General features: G+C 39.0%; 1 protein-coding gene across 3 annotated transcripts in view; it reads left to right on the top strand.

Moving 5' to 3' along the window:
* clcn5b (Cl-/H+ antiporter 5b) overlaps positions 1-16,776 on the top strand; it is a 42,025-nt gene extending 25,249 nt beyond the window's left edge. For all 3 annotated transcript variants that reach the window (XM_084711876.1, XM_084711875.1, XM_084711877.1), the window contains 7 exons: positions 38-178; positions 2,719-2,905; positions 6,936-7,078; positions 7,461-7,610; positions 7,930-8,035; positions 8,266-8,482; positions 15,572-16,776. In XM_084711876.1, the coding sequence (XP_084568002.1) occupies positions 38-178; positions 2,719-2,905; positions 6,936-7,078; positions 7,461-7,610; positions 7,930-8,035; positions 8,266-8,482; positions 15,572-15,662 (1,035 nt within the window). In that variant the 3' untranslated portion in view covers positions 15,663-16,776. The remainder of the gene's footprint in view (positions 1-37; positions 179-2,718; positions 2,906-6,935; positions 7,079-7,460; positions 7,611-7,929; positions 8,036-8,265; positions 8,483-15,571) is intronic.
* The last annotated feature ends 458 nt before the right edge of the window (positions 16,777-17,234 follow it).

Genomic DNA, 17,234 nt, shown 5'->3' with positions numbered 1-17,234 from the left:
CTGTTTTTGTCTCTTCTATTGTCTTCATACTTTCCAGCCAACCAACACATCAGAAACAGGTGTAGGTAACAGTCTGGCTGACCGTCCAGCAGGAGCGGGGCTGTACACTGCTCTGTGGCAGCTCGCCCTGGCCTTAGTTTTCAAGATGCTGATCACTGTGATTACCTTTGGCATGAAGGTTGGTCCCAACACACACACACACACACACACACACACACACACACACACACACACACACACCCACACACCCACACACACACACACAGAAACATTACAAATACAGCACTTATTGATATAGTGTTTTTGGCTGATGCTGGTTTGTTATTAAGGCGCCGTTTTGGGCGAACTCAGCAACATAGCGTGTGAAATCACCACAGGGACGTTTCTCCGACATGTCTGGAACCAGACTGTGAGGCAGCGTCATAGTTTCATTGACTGAAATTGCTCTTCTGGCCCATTTTGCAGTTCAGATGAAGTGTAATCGAACCTCTGGAGCCTTTTTGCATGGTTGATATGCTGAGTCACAGCAGCATGACTCACTGTCATGTGGCTCTCTGGAAGATTAAATTACTGAGCGTTGGGTTTACATATTTATTAAGACAGATTGTTCTCTGATGTCATATTTGTTTTATTACAGAAGCTTTAAAACGAGTGACGTTCATGTAATTTGGCTAAAAATGCATGTGGACGTGGTTTTTAGCATAATTTACATTTTTCTCTGTCTTATCTGTTCTGTCAGACAGCGATCAGTAAGCGGTCAAGAAGGAACATGCTATTGTAAATCCTCCTATGTAGCATTTATAAGCAGTATATAAGCATTGAATAAGTGGTCAATAATAATTGCTGAAAAATACCCTACATTAAAAAAGACAGGGTTTCCACAGGTCCATTTAGAGTCTAAAATCCAATGATCTCAATTTTAGGCCTGTAAATATCTTAAAATGCCTTAAACAAGATTTTGAGTTTAAGTTGAGTTTGAAGTCTTAAATACTGACTGGAGTTATAAAGTCAACATTAGTTTTGTGACGTTTCATTAACTTCAATCTTGTTTTCAAATGTGTTTTGAGGAAAAATAGCATTTGATCTAGGCCTGCAACTAACGATTATTTTCATAGTCAGTTAATTAGTTGATTATTTTCTGGATTAATCAGTTAATAGTTGTTTGTTTTAAAATGTCAGAAAATGATGACAAATGTCTATCAGTGTTTCCTAAAGCCCAAACTGACATCCTCAAATGTCTTTTTTTGCTCACAACCTAAAGATATTCAGTTTACTATTATAGAGGAGTAAAGAAACAACAAAAATCATATTGAAGAAGTTGATATCAGAGAATTTTGACTTTTTTCTTAGAAAATTACTCAAACCAATTAATCAGTTATCAAAATAATTGATATTTAATTTGATTATCGATTAATAATTGGTTAATCGTTGCAAGAACAAAACCAACATGGAACCAATACGAGCTAATATGTTTGGTTTTTTTGGGGTTTTTTTAAGCTAATCACTGTTACTGTCTTTCTTGTGTTAGCCTAATGAGCTAAGCTAACATTAATTTGGTAAGAAAGAGCTTCATGTCAAATTGTGCCTAGGAAATCTGACACAAATCACATTGGTCCTTACTGTAAAAAAATTCAGTACAACGTCCCAGATCTGAGTGAACAAACCTCCTCGATTGTCATTATAAAATCTCAGTCTCTCCAGATGTAGTCTGTTTGCCATTTCTCCCAGCCACAAATCATACATGGGTACAGTCCAGTTTCCATACTCACAAGATCAACTTTTTTGCAGTCACCATTCCAAACAAAACATAATTTTTAGCAAAAGATAGAGAGTTGGTTCTTCCAGGAATAGCTATGAATGGATGAGGTTCCCAGTGCTCCCCAAAGGCCTCTGAAAAACAATGAAAGATGCTTTTACAATATGTATAAAGTTTACTGCATGACTACAAAGAATGTGTTGAATTACTGATTGTAGACTTACAATGGTTGCAAACAGGTGAACTCATATGAACTCTCTTTTTAAAATACAAATGTGAAGTTATTGGCCATGAAAAGCCAAGAATTATCAATTAATAGTACCTATTTAAAAAAACATGTTGCGCGTCTCTCTCTATGTTAGTGTCAGTCTCACAAATAGTACATGTGACCAAATGACTTTGAGAATCAAAACAAGTACAACTACAATTCCAAAAAAGTTGGTACATTGTATAAAACAGAAATAAAAACAGAGTGCAAAGATTTGAATTGAATATAGTACAAAGACTAGATATTTAATGTTCAAAGTGAATAAGTTGTGACAGGTTCATGTTTACCACTGTGATACATCACCTTTTTCTTTTAACAACATTCAGTAAGAGTTTGGGAACTGAGGACACTAACTGTTGAAGTTCTGAAAGTGAAAATCTTTCTCATTCTTGCTTGATAAACAACTTCAGGTGCCACGTTGTAACACGTGTCTCAGCATTGTCTTGCTGAAATAAGCAGGGACGTCTCAGAAAAAGATCTGGATGGCAGCATATGTTGCTGTAAATCCTGATGGCTTTGTACTGCATTCAATTGAATACAAGTTGAAAATGGTTTTCAAATCACTGCTTTTACTTAGGTTTTACAAAGCCCCAACTTTTTTGGAATTGCAGTTGTAGTGATTTTTGCTTAGAATGACTGGCTTATACTTATATATTATTATTATATATACTTATATCTTCTCTTGTCCACCCAGGTTCCCTCCGGTCTCTTCATCCCCAGTATGGCAGTGGGAGCCATCGCTGGCAGGCTGCTGGGTGTCGGCATGGAGCAGCTGGCCTACTACAACCACGACTCGTTCATCTTCAAAGGGTGGTGCTCACCAGGAGCAGACTGCATCACGCCGGGGCTCTATGCTATGGTTGGAGCCGCCGCATGTTTAGGTGAGACGCGTTTGACAGAAAGGGTTTGGTTTGGTACTTGATTTGTTTGAACAGACTGATTGGTAGAGTTTAACAGGGTTGTGCAATATGTGAAAATTTTCCAACTGATTTACGTTTCTCTCTCTTAACAAACTAAGACAAGCTTAATTGGCACATTAAGTCCTCATAAAACACACTTCATTTAAACTCGACAGAAACACATGTAAAACTCACATAAATCATCTTTGTAGTCTGTCCACTCTTCCAACATTCACCAACTCTTGATTGGTCGAATTAAATCCTTAATTCAGCGCATGAAAAGAGTGAAAGGAGCTCAGGTATTCAGAAGCAGCCTGGAATAGATAAAATCTTGTATGTTCCCTATAGTGGTATTCTGAGCACATACACCTGGCAACATGCCAGAGGAATTAAGATTACACATTCAGTTTGATTTGGGAACGTCTCAGATGTCCAGGGAGCAGCTGGATGTGGGTGGGGAGAGGGTTATTTGGACTACTCCAGTCCATTTGAGTACGCTGCAAACCAGACCCATAAGTAGTTTCAAGTCCCTAAAGACTTAAAAAATAACAGAGTATTTCATCTGGTTTGAAGTATTTTATAATGAGCAGGTTTTGTTTACTTGTTTTTTGTTTTTATTAGGTTTTTAGGACTCGGTTATAGACAGAAATGCTTTAATAAAGTGGTAATTTGCAGTACGCTTTCACAATATCGTGTGAAAAGAAGTGACGGTTGGTTTCACGCTCCCAGCACGAAAGCTAAGCAACAAAAGTTATTTTAGCCACTTGAAAAAGGTCCATCTAAAAGTGCACTAAGAATGTTTTCAACACATTATTTTGCCATCAGACAGCTTTTTCTGTCTCCGAAAAACCAACCCTTATATAAGCCAAATATCGCGGTCTCCAAACCAACCAAACTCCATAGGCAAAGTTTGTAATTTTACCATGCAGAACACAGGAGTTGCTGCCCTGCGGCTGTCACAATCTGATAGTTTGTGTTGTTGTGTGACTTCTGTGAGTGAGTACTCTCCTTTTAATGGACAAAAGTTACATAAGAACACAACAAACTGACAGCAGTAGACCAGCAACTCACATGTTCTGTGAGGTAAGATTGCTGTTTTTTCTTAAGGAGTCTGGTTAGTTTGAAAAGATAGATATTTGTCTCATACATATGACTTTAATTATCTTTTTTTTTTTGGCTAAAATATGTTTGGTTGTTGACCCTGTCCACAGCAGAACCTTGCTTATCTTCCATGCTGGCGCCCATCTCTGCTTCTCCTGCTCATCTACTGTAGACAATACAGTATTGATAAGACCTGACACAACCCCACTCATTGGAAACAAATATACACATTATTCTAAAAGTTGTGGTGAGATTACTAGAACATGCCAAACCAAACAGAGTATTTTTCATATTCGCTGTGGCTATTTCCTAAGTGTTGATGGATGACGAAAATGATGTGTTCACTTTTACCTTCCAGTTCCTTCATCAACGCCTAAAAACAAAATGCAGTAAACAGATTATTGGCTCGTTTCATCACACTCAGGAAATGTTTTGTATGAAAACAGATGGGTACTGAATTCCTCCCATGACGGGAGGGTTTCAGCTACTCAGAGCATTCAGGGTAACAAACCACATTTGTCTGTTTAGTTGATCTGGGACAAAGTTTTAAGTCAGATTTCTTTGTTTCTGAAATATGTTACTGATATATTAATGTGTTTCTTTGTCCCCATTCAGTACATTCTGTGCTTCATAATTGCTCTCGTAAAAGTAGTATGTAATGTGAGCAGCCAACAGTCACTTCCAGCGATGAGTAGATCTCAAAGCCGAAGATTGTTTTCACTTTACAACTCTACTATTTGTCTGTCTGTTTATAATTTTATTTTCCAGCTCTCAAAAAGAGTGTGAAAGTGCAACAACAGTTATCCAGAGGCCTTAATCCCTAAATTATAAATGTGTTGTTATCACTCTTGTCCTTAAGACACTGTGCTGATATATATATATATATATATATAGTTTCTCATGGGAACCCTTGTTTATCTATTATCATATTATTCTTTCATATATAAAGGTTTTATTATAGGCTGTGGTCGTTATGTCTTTCTATCAGCACTTGTTTTATGACTCAGTTAAGTTGGTGTGTGTGATGTCCTGGGGGTTTTTGTTTTATGAGAGCTCACCAGAGCAAATTACTACACTCTTGGAAATAAAGATGCTAACTGGAACTATGTAGGGTTCATCTTGTCCCCATAAGAGACATTTTTAGTTCCTGGTAGAACTTTTTTATAAAAGTTCCATTTGGAATCATTTCACAAAGTTCTACTTAGAACCCTACATAAAGGATTTGACCATAGAACCATCTGTGGAAAGTTTCACCCAGATTCCCCTACAGAGAACCCTTCTATGGTGTAATGGTTTTACCCAGAACCCTCTCTGGAGATTCTATCCAGAATCCTTCCACTTTCTAAGGGTGCTAACAAGAACCCACCCAGGGGGTTCTATTGAGAACCTTTTTATATTCCAAAGGTTTTATCTAGAACCCAAAACCTTTTCAAATTCAAAGAGTCTTATCTAAAACCTTTTTCTAAATAAACCTTTTTTTCTTAAAGGTTTATTTAAAACACACACTGGGTTCTCCCGAAAACCTTTTTGTTTTTCAAGGGTTTTATCTGGAACGCATCCAGGGGGTTTTATCTAGAACCCACCTAAGAGGTTCTACCGAGAACCTTTTTGTATTCTAAGAGTTTCATCTAGAACACGTTCAGGGGGTTCTACTGAGAGTCTTTTTTATATTCCAAGGGTTTTATCTAGAACCCACGCAGGAGGTTGTACTGAAAATCCCTCTATATTATCGTACACTTTATTTCAAAAAAGTTCTGGATGAAAAAAGTTCTTAATGGAACCCCTAGTCTTCAAAGAACTGTTGGAACCCTTATTTCTAAGAGTGTGTTAACAACATTGAAATAGGAATGAGGTATTAAATCTGAATCTTCAGTATAATGTGAGCGTTTTCTCCGGACACTCATCGGGCTGAGAAAACTTTAGCTTCTACCAGTGAGTTTTTCTCCATCGTCCTTTTAAAGGAATAGTTTGAGTTGTTGTTTGAAGTAAGGCTGTATGAAATACTCATCCGTAGTCAGTGTGTCTTACTGACAGTAGATGGTCCAGTCAGGAGACACAGAGAGGAGCATGGAAGCTAAGCAATATACTGCTGTGGACAGGGTCAGCAGCAAAATATATTTTAGTCACTTAAAATTAGGGTCACCTAAAGAAAAACCCCACAGCAAATTGTCCAAAATATCCCTCAAAGCAAGTAACCCTGGAAACTGGGACAAAAAGTTCTGACCACAGCCAAGAGACTGTTTTGCATGAAAAGATTGATTGTAACACAAGCGATAAGTCTTTTTGAGGATATTGAACAATACCTACTTAGTAATCTTCATTCCCTTGCTGCAAATCATGTGAACATAATGCGTATTTTCAGCATCAGGGACCAATTTTGAGAGCATATAATCACCCCCTTTTTTTGTTTTTTGATGTACTGAGCAACTCACAAAAGAGAACTTGTCTTTTTATCCCCCTGAAAATGGACATTTAACACTCACAATGAAACTCTTTCATGTCCAGTTGACTTAAGCTGGTTGTTTAGAGGAAGAAAGCCGCAGAAGGAGAAGAAGCTATATCGTCAAGTTGAAAGTGTAGCTTTGGTTTCTGGCTGCACCCATAAAGATGATTATTATTGGATTCGGAGGGAAACCACTGACCAAAACTACAACTTTTCCATATAAAAAGACGAGGGAAAATAAAACCTTCAGATAAAGAAATCTCAAAAACTCATTTATGTGGAAGTAAATGTTGCAGCTGTTTTGTCTATCCAGATGAACCAGTTATTAAATGGCAGCATGATGACATAACTCTAGTATTTATCCTTTGTGTGCGCTATTATTATACTATAGTAATATTATCATGTAAATGTCTGATGAATCATTTCTCCCTTTTTTTTAACATTTTACCCCCTCCTGTCTGCCTCCAGGTGGTGTGACTCGTATGACTGTGTCATTGGTAGTCATCATGTTTGAGCTGACTGGTGGTCTGGAGTACATCGTCCCCCTCATGGCTGCGACCATGACCAGCAAATGGGTGGCAGATGCTTTCGGAAGAGAGGGAATCTATGAGGTGAGGTAACTGCGTGCGTGTGTGATGTGGTTGTTGTAGCTGTACAACTGCGTATTTCTGTATTACTGAACTGTTTGCTATATTGAAGGGATAGTTCTGATTTTTGGAAGTGGGGTTGTATGAGGTACTTATCAGTAGCAGATCCTGTACGGAGAAGCAGGGAGGAAGAAGAAGCACTGTGGACAAAACCACATAAAGCCACATAAAAAGGCCATCCTAAAAAAAATCATTATCATTTTAAATGTGCGCTATATTTAGAATGTTTTCACCATATTACTTTGTCATCAGACAGCCTTTTCTGACAGTATGGTGCAACACAACTTCTTCTAAGTCTTTCTCACACACTTACAAATGTGCTGTAACCGTTTCAATGGTTCTGCAGGCTCACATCAGGCTGAATGGGTACCCGTTCCTGGAGCCTAAAGAGGAGTTTGAGCACAGCAGCCTGGCAGTGGATGTGATGAGGCCCAGGAGGTCTGACCCCGCACTGGCTGTGCTCACACAGGAGGGCATGACTGTAGGGGAGGTCGAGGTGTGGACACACACACACACACACACACACACACACACACACACACACACACACACACACACACACACACACACACAATGGCACACAGCCGATCATAACACACTGGAATGCAGAGCAGAAAATAAATAAAATACACAGAAGTATAGAAAGCACGTGGTTATACTAAAGCAAAACGTGCAGATAACAGATACATAACATGACTTATAAAACTGTCAGCATTTTTTTGATACATTAAATTATCTAAATAATTCTGTCTCTTGTGGATTTGTAGTTGTTGCACCATAGTATATATAACAGATCCCATTTTATTTTTCCCCAGGCCTTGGTTGAAAGCACTCACTACAGTGGCTTCCCTGTGGTCGTCTCTCCGGAGTCCCAGAGGCTTGTGGGATTTGTACTCAGAAGAGACCTACTCATATCAATAGGTTAGAACTGTGTTTCATACTGTACATGGAAATATACCTGCTGTCCATCACAATAGGAAAGAATATCAGCTAAAGGCTTAAGACATAGCACGTAAGACTATATAATCTTATGTATGAGTTGGCTTTTATTTTGAAAATATTGCTGTAATAAAGCTGAACCCTTGCCCTGAGTATGAATTGTAATTACACTTTTTTTCTTTGTTTGCTTGTTTCTTTCTTTTCCCTATCAGACAACGCCCGAAAGCGTCAGGAGGGTGTTGTCAGCGCTTCCCAGGTGGTGTTTACTGAGCACGCTCCAGCTCAGCCTGCTGATGCTCCGCCGCCCCTCCGCCTCAGAGGTATCATGGACCTGAGCCCCTTCACGGTCACTGACCACACACCTATGGACATCACTGTGGATATATTCAGGAAGCTGGGGCTACGCCAGTGTCTGGTTACACATAACGGGTGAGAAAAAAACTTGATTTTTTTTTCAAGGAGGATTTATTCTATAATGTACTCCTGTCAGGGTTGAAAATCCTCCCAAAGAACATTTGTGGCATTTGCTGTGACGTTACATTAAGGACCAAAAAAGACAGGAAGAAGGGACTGATAGATGGGAGGAAAGATGGACAAATACATTAACTGGAAAAGCTCCCACGCCTGTAGGTATTTAAGTAAGGTATCTTCAGGAAATTGTGCTTGTGGAGGGACGGAAGGACTGACAGATGGGTGTGTAGGAGAGCCTCAGGTCATCCTGCTGTCAGGTCACGCATTAATGGCAAAGCAAGGAGGAAGACATGCGCGGTTAATGGAGGGAGGAGAGAGAAAAGAGAAAATTCCTCAGGTGTATTTACCCAAATCTCTTCACTGCCACTGACCTCATTACCATAAACTTTACAGAGGACTTTTTAGAGACTCTTTGAGACATGGTATCTGTAACACTGCTAGGTTCATCTGTCTGTTAACGTAATGGTTTTTGGGCTTTCATATACTCTCACCAGCCACTTCATTTGGTACCGTCAATCTAATGTGATCCATGTGACAGCTCAGACATAGATTCTGCCCTTACAAAGAACTTTATTCTTTGATCTGGCCTTCATTTAACCAGGTAAAAACCCAAAAGAAATCTCTTTTTCTATGATGACCTTGCCCAGCAGGTAGCACAGTTGCATGTCGAGTGCACATTGAGTACATACACACAGTACCAGTCCCAAAAGTTGGGACACATTTCTCATTCACTGTTTTTTTTCTTTATTCTTCATAAGAAATGGTTCATTATACCAACATTGTGCAAAGCTGTCATCAAAGCAAAAGTTGGCTACTTTGAAGAATCTAAAATGTCAAAGAACAAACAGCTTTTGCTCACTTGTAGGTCCACAATTTAGAAAAATTATAGAAACAGAAATAAATAGAATAAATATAAATAAAGAAAAAACATTGAATGGTAAGGTATTTATTTAAAGTCACAATAATTTCCCAAATAATCACAATAGTATGGTGATGTAATTTGTTTGATGGGTGAGTAGTATCTGCGTAACCAGGATATAGAGCTTTGTATCTGGATGAAAACTCTCACTAAAGCTGTATTGAAAACAAGCTTTAAGCTCTCAAAGATATTTACAAAAACTTTTTTTTCGCTTTGTTTGAAATTGTCTCCATCCACAAAACAGCTTTTAGCTCCACCAAGGCCAACATCTGTCAGACTTTTAACTGCCTTTGTGATGACAAATTAACAATGTCAGACTGGAGAATTGCATTACAGAGCAGAACAGAAGATACTCCCAGTGAGAATACATTTTTCCGCTTCGTTTCCCTGCTGCCTTTCACGCAAATACACACATACACACTTGAGTTGTTTAGATGAAGATCTGACATGTTCAAACACACCGCTCTCTGGGATTTGGAAGTGGGATTGTGTATATTTTCATGAGTGTACAGAAACAGTGTAAGTTAGCAACACTGTCAAACACAGGCTGATAGTAGTTCACACTCATGTAATGATATAGCTTGTGGTTTCTCTTTGTCGCTTTCTGGTCCTGACACACACTGTAGCTGTTGAGCTTTCAGTCTTGGTCTAAACAGTTGTTATATTTAGACACTGAAAACTTGGCTGTCATGCATGGCTACGCAGATTGAGCTTTTGCAGAAAAGGAAGTAAATACTGAGGCAAGAAAATGATGAGAGGAACTGGAAAAAGAAAAAAGAATCTAATAAGAAAGAAAAGAAATGTTGGAGGGAAGAGAGAGTTGCACAAATGGTCGAAGTCAGTGTCACAGAGGTTAAAAGTTCAACTCCATTCCACTGGAGCCTACACTTCCCATAATGCAACTTGATATCATCTTTCCTTCCACCACTCCTGTCTGTTAAAGATGTCTCTCTTTTGGACATCAGACTAGGGCTGCAACTTACAGTTATTTTCATCACTAAATAACTGGTCGATCATTTTCTCGATTAATTGGCTACTTGTTTTTGGTTCATAAAATATCAGAAAATGGTGAAAAATGTCAAGCTGTGTTGCCCAGAGTCCAAGATGACTTCCTCAAATGTCTCGTTTTGCCCGCAACCCAAAGATATTCAGTTTATTGTTATAAAGAAGTAAAGAAACCAGAAAATATTAACATTTAAGAAGCTGGAAACAGAGTTTTTTTTTTTTTTTTTCTTAAAAATTACCCAAACAGATCAGTTGAGTATATGTTTTACACAATGTCCCAACTCCTGGAATTAGTGTCTTACTTCAAACACGTACTACTGGACTTTAACGTGTTAAATTAGTGGAATGGCTTTACATATTTTTTAAACTGCTGCCAGTTGGAGCGGACATGTACAGTTCCTTGGTGCAGCTCTGATGGCTGTGTAGCCCACAGGTGAAGTGGGCTCGATGGATTGACTATAATTCAAACCAAATCCAAATCTTGGAGGAGAAAAAATGAACATGAGCCGCTGTCACAGAGTGCCCTCGAGTTCAGTTCAACATGTTTACCTCTTGGGTATTCAGTTGCTGCTCCCCACCAGAACATCTAATTATGACTGAGCAATTTGAAGTTCACTCACTGCCTTGCCCATCACACATGGCGACCTAAATGCTGCTGAAAGGCACAATGACTTCTGCAGCACTCACACATTTGATTCAGATGGGCTGGCAGTTACCCAATAATAGAAGGACGAGGTTTTTAACAGAGTGGATCCATGTGTGACATGAACAGAACATTTTACATGGAATCAAATGTTCTTTAGGCTAAATGAGAACACGGGAGGAAAGGCAGAAGTGAAGGGAAGGTTTGGGCTTCAGGCAATAAACAAGAAGAAAGTCATCGTATTCTCTGCATGACCAGGAAGGATTTATGTTTTCACTTTAAGTTTTAGAGTCTGCATTTCACTCATTGTCTGGGAATGAAAATGGTTTGACACACTCAGAAAAAAAAGACCTTGAGGCGTATGATATCTGCGGTCATCTTGTGAGATAGATACTCTTAATTTCACCTCTCTGACTCGCAACAGTGGTATTTTCCCACACTATCTATAGTTTAGTTAGTATCTTTAGCTCAAGGTCGCTTTATTGGCAGGAGTCATATCTCCTTGCCAGGGGTGGTTCTTTTCTTTTGTCAGCTTAAATTTAGTCACAATTTATTTTGCAAAACAGGCCTGTTGTAAAAGTTTTGCTCAGAAATGAAACACATAATTATGACAGACACCACAAAAACATCCCCACAGCCTTGAGAATTCTGATGAATGTGTTCATTTTGTCTGGTTTCATGTTTTTAGTCTGTATAATTGTTATTCACGCTGATCAAACTCACATTTGCTGGCTTAAATGTCTATGAATCAGCCCTGTCAAATTATTTGTGCATGTGAGATATTTGGTCAGCAAAGGAGGTCCAAGAGGACGCCTGAGCGAATAACTCAAAGCTGCTGTGGTAATGTTACATATTTTTGTTATTGCCATCATAGCCCGTGGAAAAAAAACAAAAACGGCAATGTGTTAGTCCATCTCTGAACCTTTTGTGACATCCTTAATCTTTCTGTGGCTCTTAGACACAAAACACATTGGTTCCTATTGAAGATATGAAACTTAAAAAGTGAAAGATGTATATATATTTCACAGCAGCAAGACAGTGTTTATTAGATTGACTCAAAATAAACTACAGTGCACGTCTGTGGTAATAAAGGAATTCTTCTTTGAAAACTTTTAACTTTGAGCTACATGATGCAACTTTTGGTAAATAACAGCCATTACAGGATAATGGTAAAATGTAGTGTTATAGCAGCACAAGCAGAGAAGAGTCATGAAGTTACAGGCTATGACATGTAACATTTCCGCATTCAAATGTCTAAAACAGGAGACATATCTCACATATTTTGTTGAGCTGTGTACATACATTATCCCAAATGTTTCCAGCCATTTTTAAAAGCAGAGAAATATACATAATTTAAGTAACAGCGAATTTCCTTGCTAGCCACTTGTTGCCATGACTTTTGAAGTTTGCAATAAAGGCACAAAAAAAGAAAAAAAAGGCTGCACTTGAACGAGACAAAAAGTTGCTATAACTTGAAAACACAAGTGAGTGTGAAAGGAAGTTGGCAAAAGTGACTAAACATAACACAAATGGTGGTCATTTAACAATAAGGAGAAAACAACTCCCATGATCCCACACTACTTCAGATATCATTCACCTGTCATTTAATATTGTTGTAATGTGAGAGTCAAAGCACCAGAACTTGTCATTTACACAGGAATAATTATCTGAGGTTTGTTAACATTAGCCACCATAAGCTCCTGATCATACCAGACCAAGTCAGGCTGCAGCAGTGAAATGTGAGTGTGTTGAGCAGAGGAAGGATGTATTTTATTACTTATGAATTCAACATCTCATTTCTAAGAGCAAGAATGTGTTATTTCATACTTCAAAAGATACATAGTCTCGCTTTGAGGCGGCCCTACTTAACAGTTCCTTCAGCCCACATCTTTTATTTCCTAAAGCTTTGTTTTACGTCTTCTCTTAATGTCTTGGAATTAGTCAGCAGTCTACAAATTTATTTTCTTATTTGTCAGATCATATTGAACCAAAAGGTGCCAATGCTGTTGTTGTTGTTGTTCATGATTGGGTGTTAGTTTGTAAGAGTATCTAGACACCTTTCTTATCTTTTCCTCAACTGTTGCAGCAGACCAAGAACCCAAATTGACCCTTCCTAAATCCTGCTCCTTTTTGCTCTGTGCTGCAGTTGAGGAGTTTTTGCTTGGGGGGTAATAGTGTTGTCAGATATATTGAAATACCAATACTGAATATGTGAATTCTCACAGTGCCGTCTTCTTCTCATCACTCGTGTTATTTGCTCCTGTTAATGGTATGTTGATGTATGTTGTATTTATCTTTTAATAAAAATCCAAAACTTAATGCCAAAAACACTGGTGGGGTCGTACTCTCCAAAACTACAGGAACTTTTGTCATGGGGCTTGAACATTTCTGATTGGTCGATTACTCACAGTGTTTTATTTCATCCACCATTTTTAAGAATCTGTGGCTGCAAACCAGTTTTTTTATTCATTGTGGTTCAACACATCAAAATGGAGTTCCAGAAGAAAGCATACAAATGACTGAGATGGACAGACGGCGAAGTCCGAGCCTTATTTTTGTATTATCAAGAGCAAAACTGGTATATAAGAATAGCCATTGCTTTTTTTTTTTGGTAATTCAACTAAGCTTCACAGGTCTTTTGAACATGGTGGAAAGAGCCAACAAGAGGGTGAAGGAACCACAAAAAAACTCTAAGGGACTCTCTTTTAAAAGAATTGAAATACCAGTATTGTCATGTTAGACCATTAAACAAACAAACTCCAATGCATTCTGGCATCAAGCCTTCATCAGGGAGTCAAACAGATCAAATGGAACAAAAGGTCCTTTCATATTCATCTTCCAACAAAAGGAATCTTCCACTTGGATATGTGGTTTAGAGAAAGTGTGGACATGTAAACACTCCAGCAGATGGCGTTCTTTAGCCCACAATATAGAGCAATATAGTAAATACAAACACTGGCAATGATTTCAGAAAACAGAAAACCAATAGATGTTTACAAAAAAACAAATCTAGGCCTCACTAAGGCCTGGATGTTTGATAGCCTGTAGTTTATAAATCCAACAAGCTTCCCATTGGTTAATTTTCCTTTGTTTGTCACATTTAATAACAATGTGGTCAATGTCAAACACTTGTATTGTGGATGGGTTACTGTTACGGAAGTCCAGATAATGTCTTTGCATTAGGGAAGGTTACATTCCCTGTGTGAATAGCATACTTGTGTTCTGCTAGTCTATCCTTAAAATGGCTTTTTGTTCTTCCATTGTAACATCCATAAATGTCTTGGTCTTTATTAAATTAGTGCATTGGTTACAGTGGTTACACTTGTAGGATCCCTGGGGTTTATGACCCAACCATGTTTGCTGGTTGCTGGGTTGGAAATGACTGCGTACCAGTTCATCCTGTAGAGTGGGACATCTCCTGAGACTGATTTATGTTGGCTCATGCAGAAGGAACCTTTTAGTTCCTTGAAAAGTGGCCCCTGGGAGTTCTTCTTGTTGGATAGATGTGGTAACAGAGGTCAGATCTATAATTGGCACAGAGCTTGTTTTAATTTCAGTGTTAAGTATTTGGGAAATTTACCAATTGGGCTGAAAGAGCAGGACAAGGATACTAGTTACAAATACTATGAGCAGGTAGTAAAAGAGTAATAACCAGAAAATGTCTGAAGAAAAGAGTCTCTTGCAACTTTTAAGTTATTAATGAATGACAGAAATCTTCCTCAGGCTTTGCACAAATCAAAGTTATGGATCATACAGACTTCTAGGATCTTAAAAGGCAATCATGGACACAAAGGACCCACAGATTTTGATGCTGCAATATAACCCAGATTCATTTCACTTTCATTTTACATGTCAGGCATTTCTCTAAACCCACAACGACCCTGTCTGTTGTGTTTTTGTCAAAAAACAATACAAGTAAAGTTAAAAGAAAGAAAATTTGCTCCTGGGACTAAACATTCTGGATACTTTGGATGGAAACAAGACTTTTGGTTCTGTATTACATGCACCAATCTAGATACCACGTAGTCTACGCGCACCAGAACGAAATGGTTTGGTGCAAATACATCAATCATTGGAGCCCAACTACACATCTTATGCCAGCTGCCAGCTCATGGACTCTGGAGGAAATAGATATGACTTTATATAACATCAATTAGTTTCTGCTCTTGTTCATAACTGTGCAGAGTGTGCACATGTGCATATTTGGAATTGAAATGTCAGCTGTAATTGCCTTCATTGTGATCACTCTGTTTACTCTTTCTTGTTTACTTGTTGCTGTGATCTCCTGCTGCGATCCAGTTTCCTACTGGGACGGTAATAAAACTGAACTCAGCCACAATGTCAAGACATGAAGCCAAACCTCAATTCAATGCGCGTCTGCTTTCTGTCACTTCTTTGGCTTTCCATGACGAAGCAAACAAAGTATGAAATGAATCTGCTTTTCCCTGACATGTTCTCTCTTTTCTCTCTGTGGCATTAGGAGGCTGCTGGGAATCATCACTAAAAAGGACATACTGAAACACATGGCGCAGATTGCCAACAGAGACCCCGACTCTATCCTCTTCAACTGAACCTCCTCCATCCTTTCCTCTCCGTCATCCTTCCATCTCTCCTCTGTAGACCAGGGGATGAGAAGACACCAGCTCGTATGCTCAGAATGAACGAAATGCACCTTTTACCTCTTCAACTGTTCAGAGAAAGCCATGTAAGTCGAGCTCTGTCTGCCCAGGCGACTAGAGAACAATGGATTTTTTTTTTTTTTTTTTTAAAAATGGAGGCGTTTACACCACTGAGGAGAAAAAAAAGAAGCTTTCAGAAACAATGACTCATCCTCACTGACACTGCATGTTTGAGAAGAAGAAGGGCCCAGAAGGACAAGGACAGATACACATGAGAAATGAGTGAATGAATATTTCACATCTGCTCCTTTTGGTTTTTTTCCACTTGCCTTTGTTTTCAAAAATGTGAAAAAATCAGTAGCTCCAAGGAGAAAAAAACCTCATCCTCCATTGGCCGTCCCGCTTCTCTGCTACACCTGAGAGAAAAACACTTTAAAAGGAGGAGGGGAACAGATAATCCTCTGTTATAGATACTGACAAGAGAAGAGGAGGAGGAGGAGGAGGAATAATGACATCAGGGAAGAAGATAAAGAGAGGTTTGGGGAGCTCCGTGCCTGCCCTCCAGCCCTCACAGCGAGCCCAGACAGAGCACTCCGAGCTGGGCTGATGGATGCTCCGCCACCTCCCCCGCCACTCCTCCCTCCTCCTGTAAGGTTTCCTGTAGCCGCAGGGCAAAGCATACAGGAGTGTGAGAAGAGGATCTAATACACACACTTTACACTCCATAAAGACTTCATGACAGCCTGGGAACTCGCCAGTCTTTTTGTCATATAGACTCTGAGATTTGTTAATAAGGTGTGAGGCTCCAGCCTGGGAACTATGCAGTGTTGTCCTGCCATGCAGACCCTCCAACTGGCAACAGATATATTCAGAACAGCTGTTCAGAAATCATGCACACATAATGACAATGCTGCAAAAACCATGTCATGCCTTATGGAAGGGTTCAGCTGTTTTTTTGGCTGCTGTGGAAGGGCTAAAAAATACAAAAAGAGAGAATCATAACACATAATTTAATTTCTGTAAATGTAAAATTGTTTGTCCCACTAAATTATTTCAGTGACTTAAATGTTTTGTGTCCGTTATTTCCTGTGTGTTTACATTTTGGTTCCAAGCCGATTTTGTGAAGCTCAGAGCTTCTAACAGATCTCTCATTATTACCTCCATCAAGGAGAGTTTGTTTTCTGTGCTGTTTGTTTGTCAGCAGGCTTGCAGAAAAACTACTGCCCTGGTTTTCATCAGACCTGGTGGAAGGATGTAGCAAGGGCTAAGGAAGAAAGGTAAAGGTCAACTTTACTGTCACACATACAGAGTGCAACGTACAACATGAGATTCAGTCTCTGCATTTAACTCAGTTTGGTGCCAGCACAACAGTCAGGGTCAGAGGCCATTTGCACAAAACACTTGAAAGTTTTTTTGTTTTTTTTCCACTTGTCTGCTTGGGCAGGTGGGTCAGAAATTTACTTTCCTGACGTTTTTTGCTTGCCCCCTTACAAATTGTTCTGAACTTCTTAAGTCTCGCCCTGT

The sequence above is a fragment of the Lutjanus erythropterus genome, chromosome 23 (assembly GCF_056507025.1).
Source record: "Lutjanus erythropterus isolate fLutEry1 chromosome 23, fLutEry1.hap2, whole genome shotgun sequence".
Taxonomy (NCBI): domain Eukaryota; kingdom Metazoa; phylum Chordata; class Actinopteri; order Lutjaniformes; family Lutjanidae; genus Lutjanus; species Lutjanus erythropterus.
This window is presented reverse-complemented; position numbering and strand designations above follow the sequence as displayed.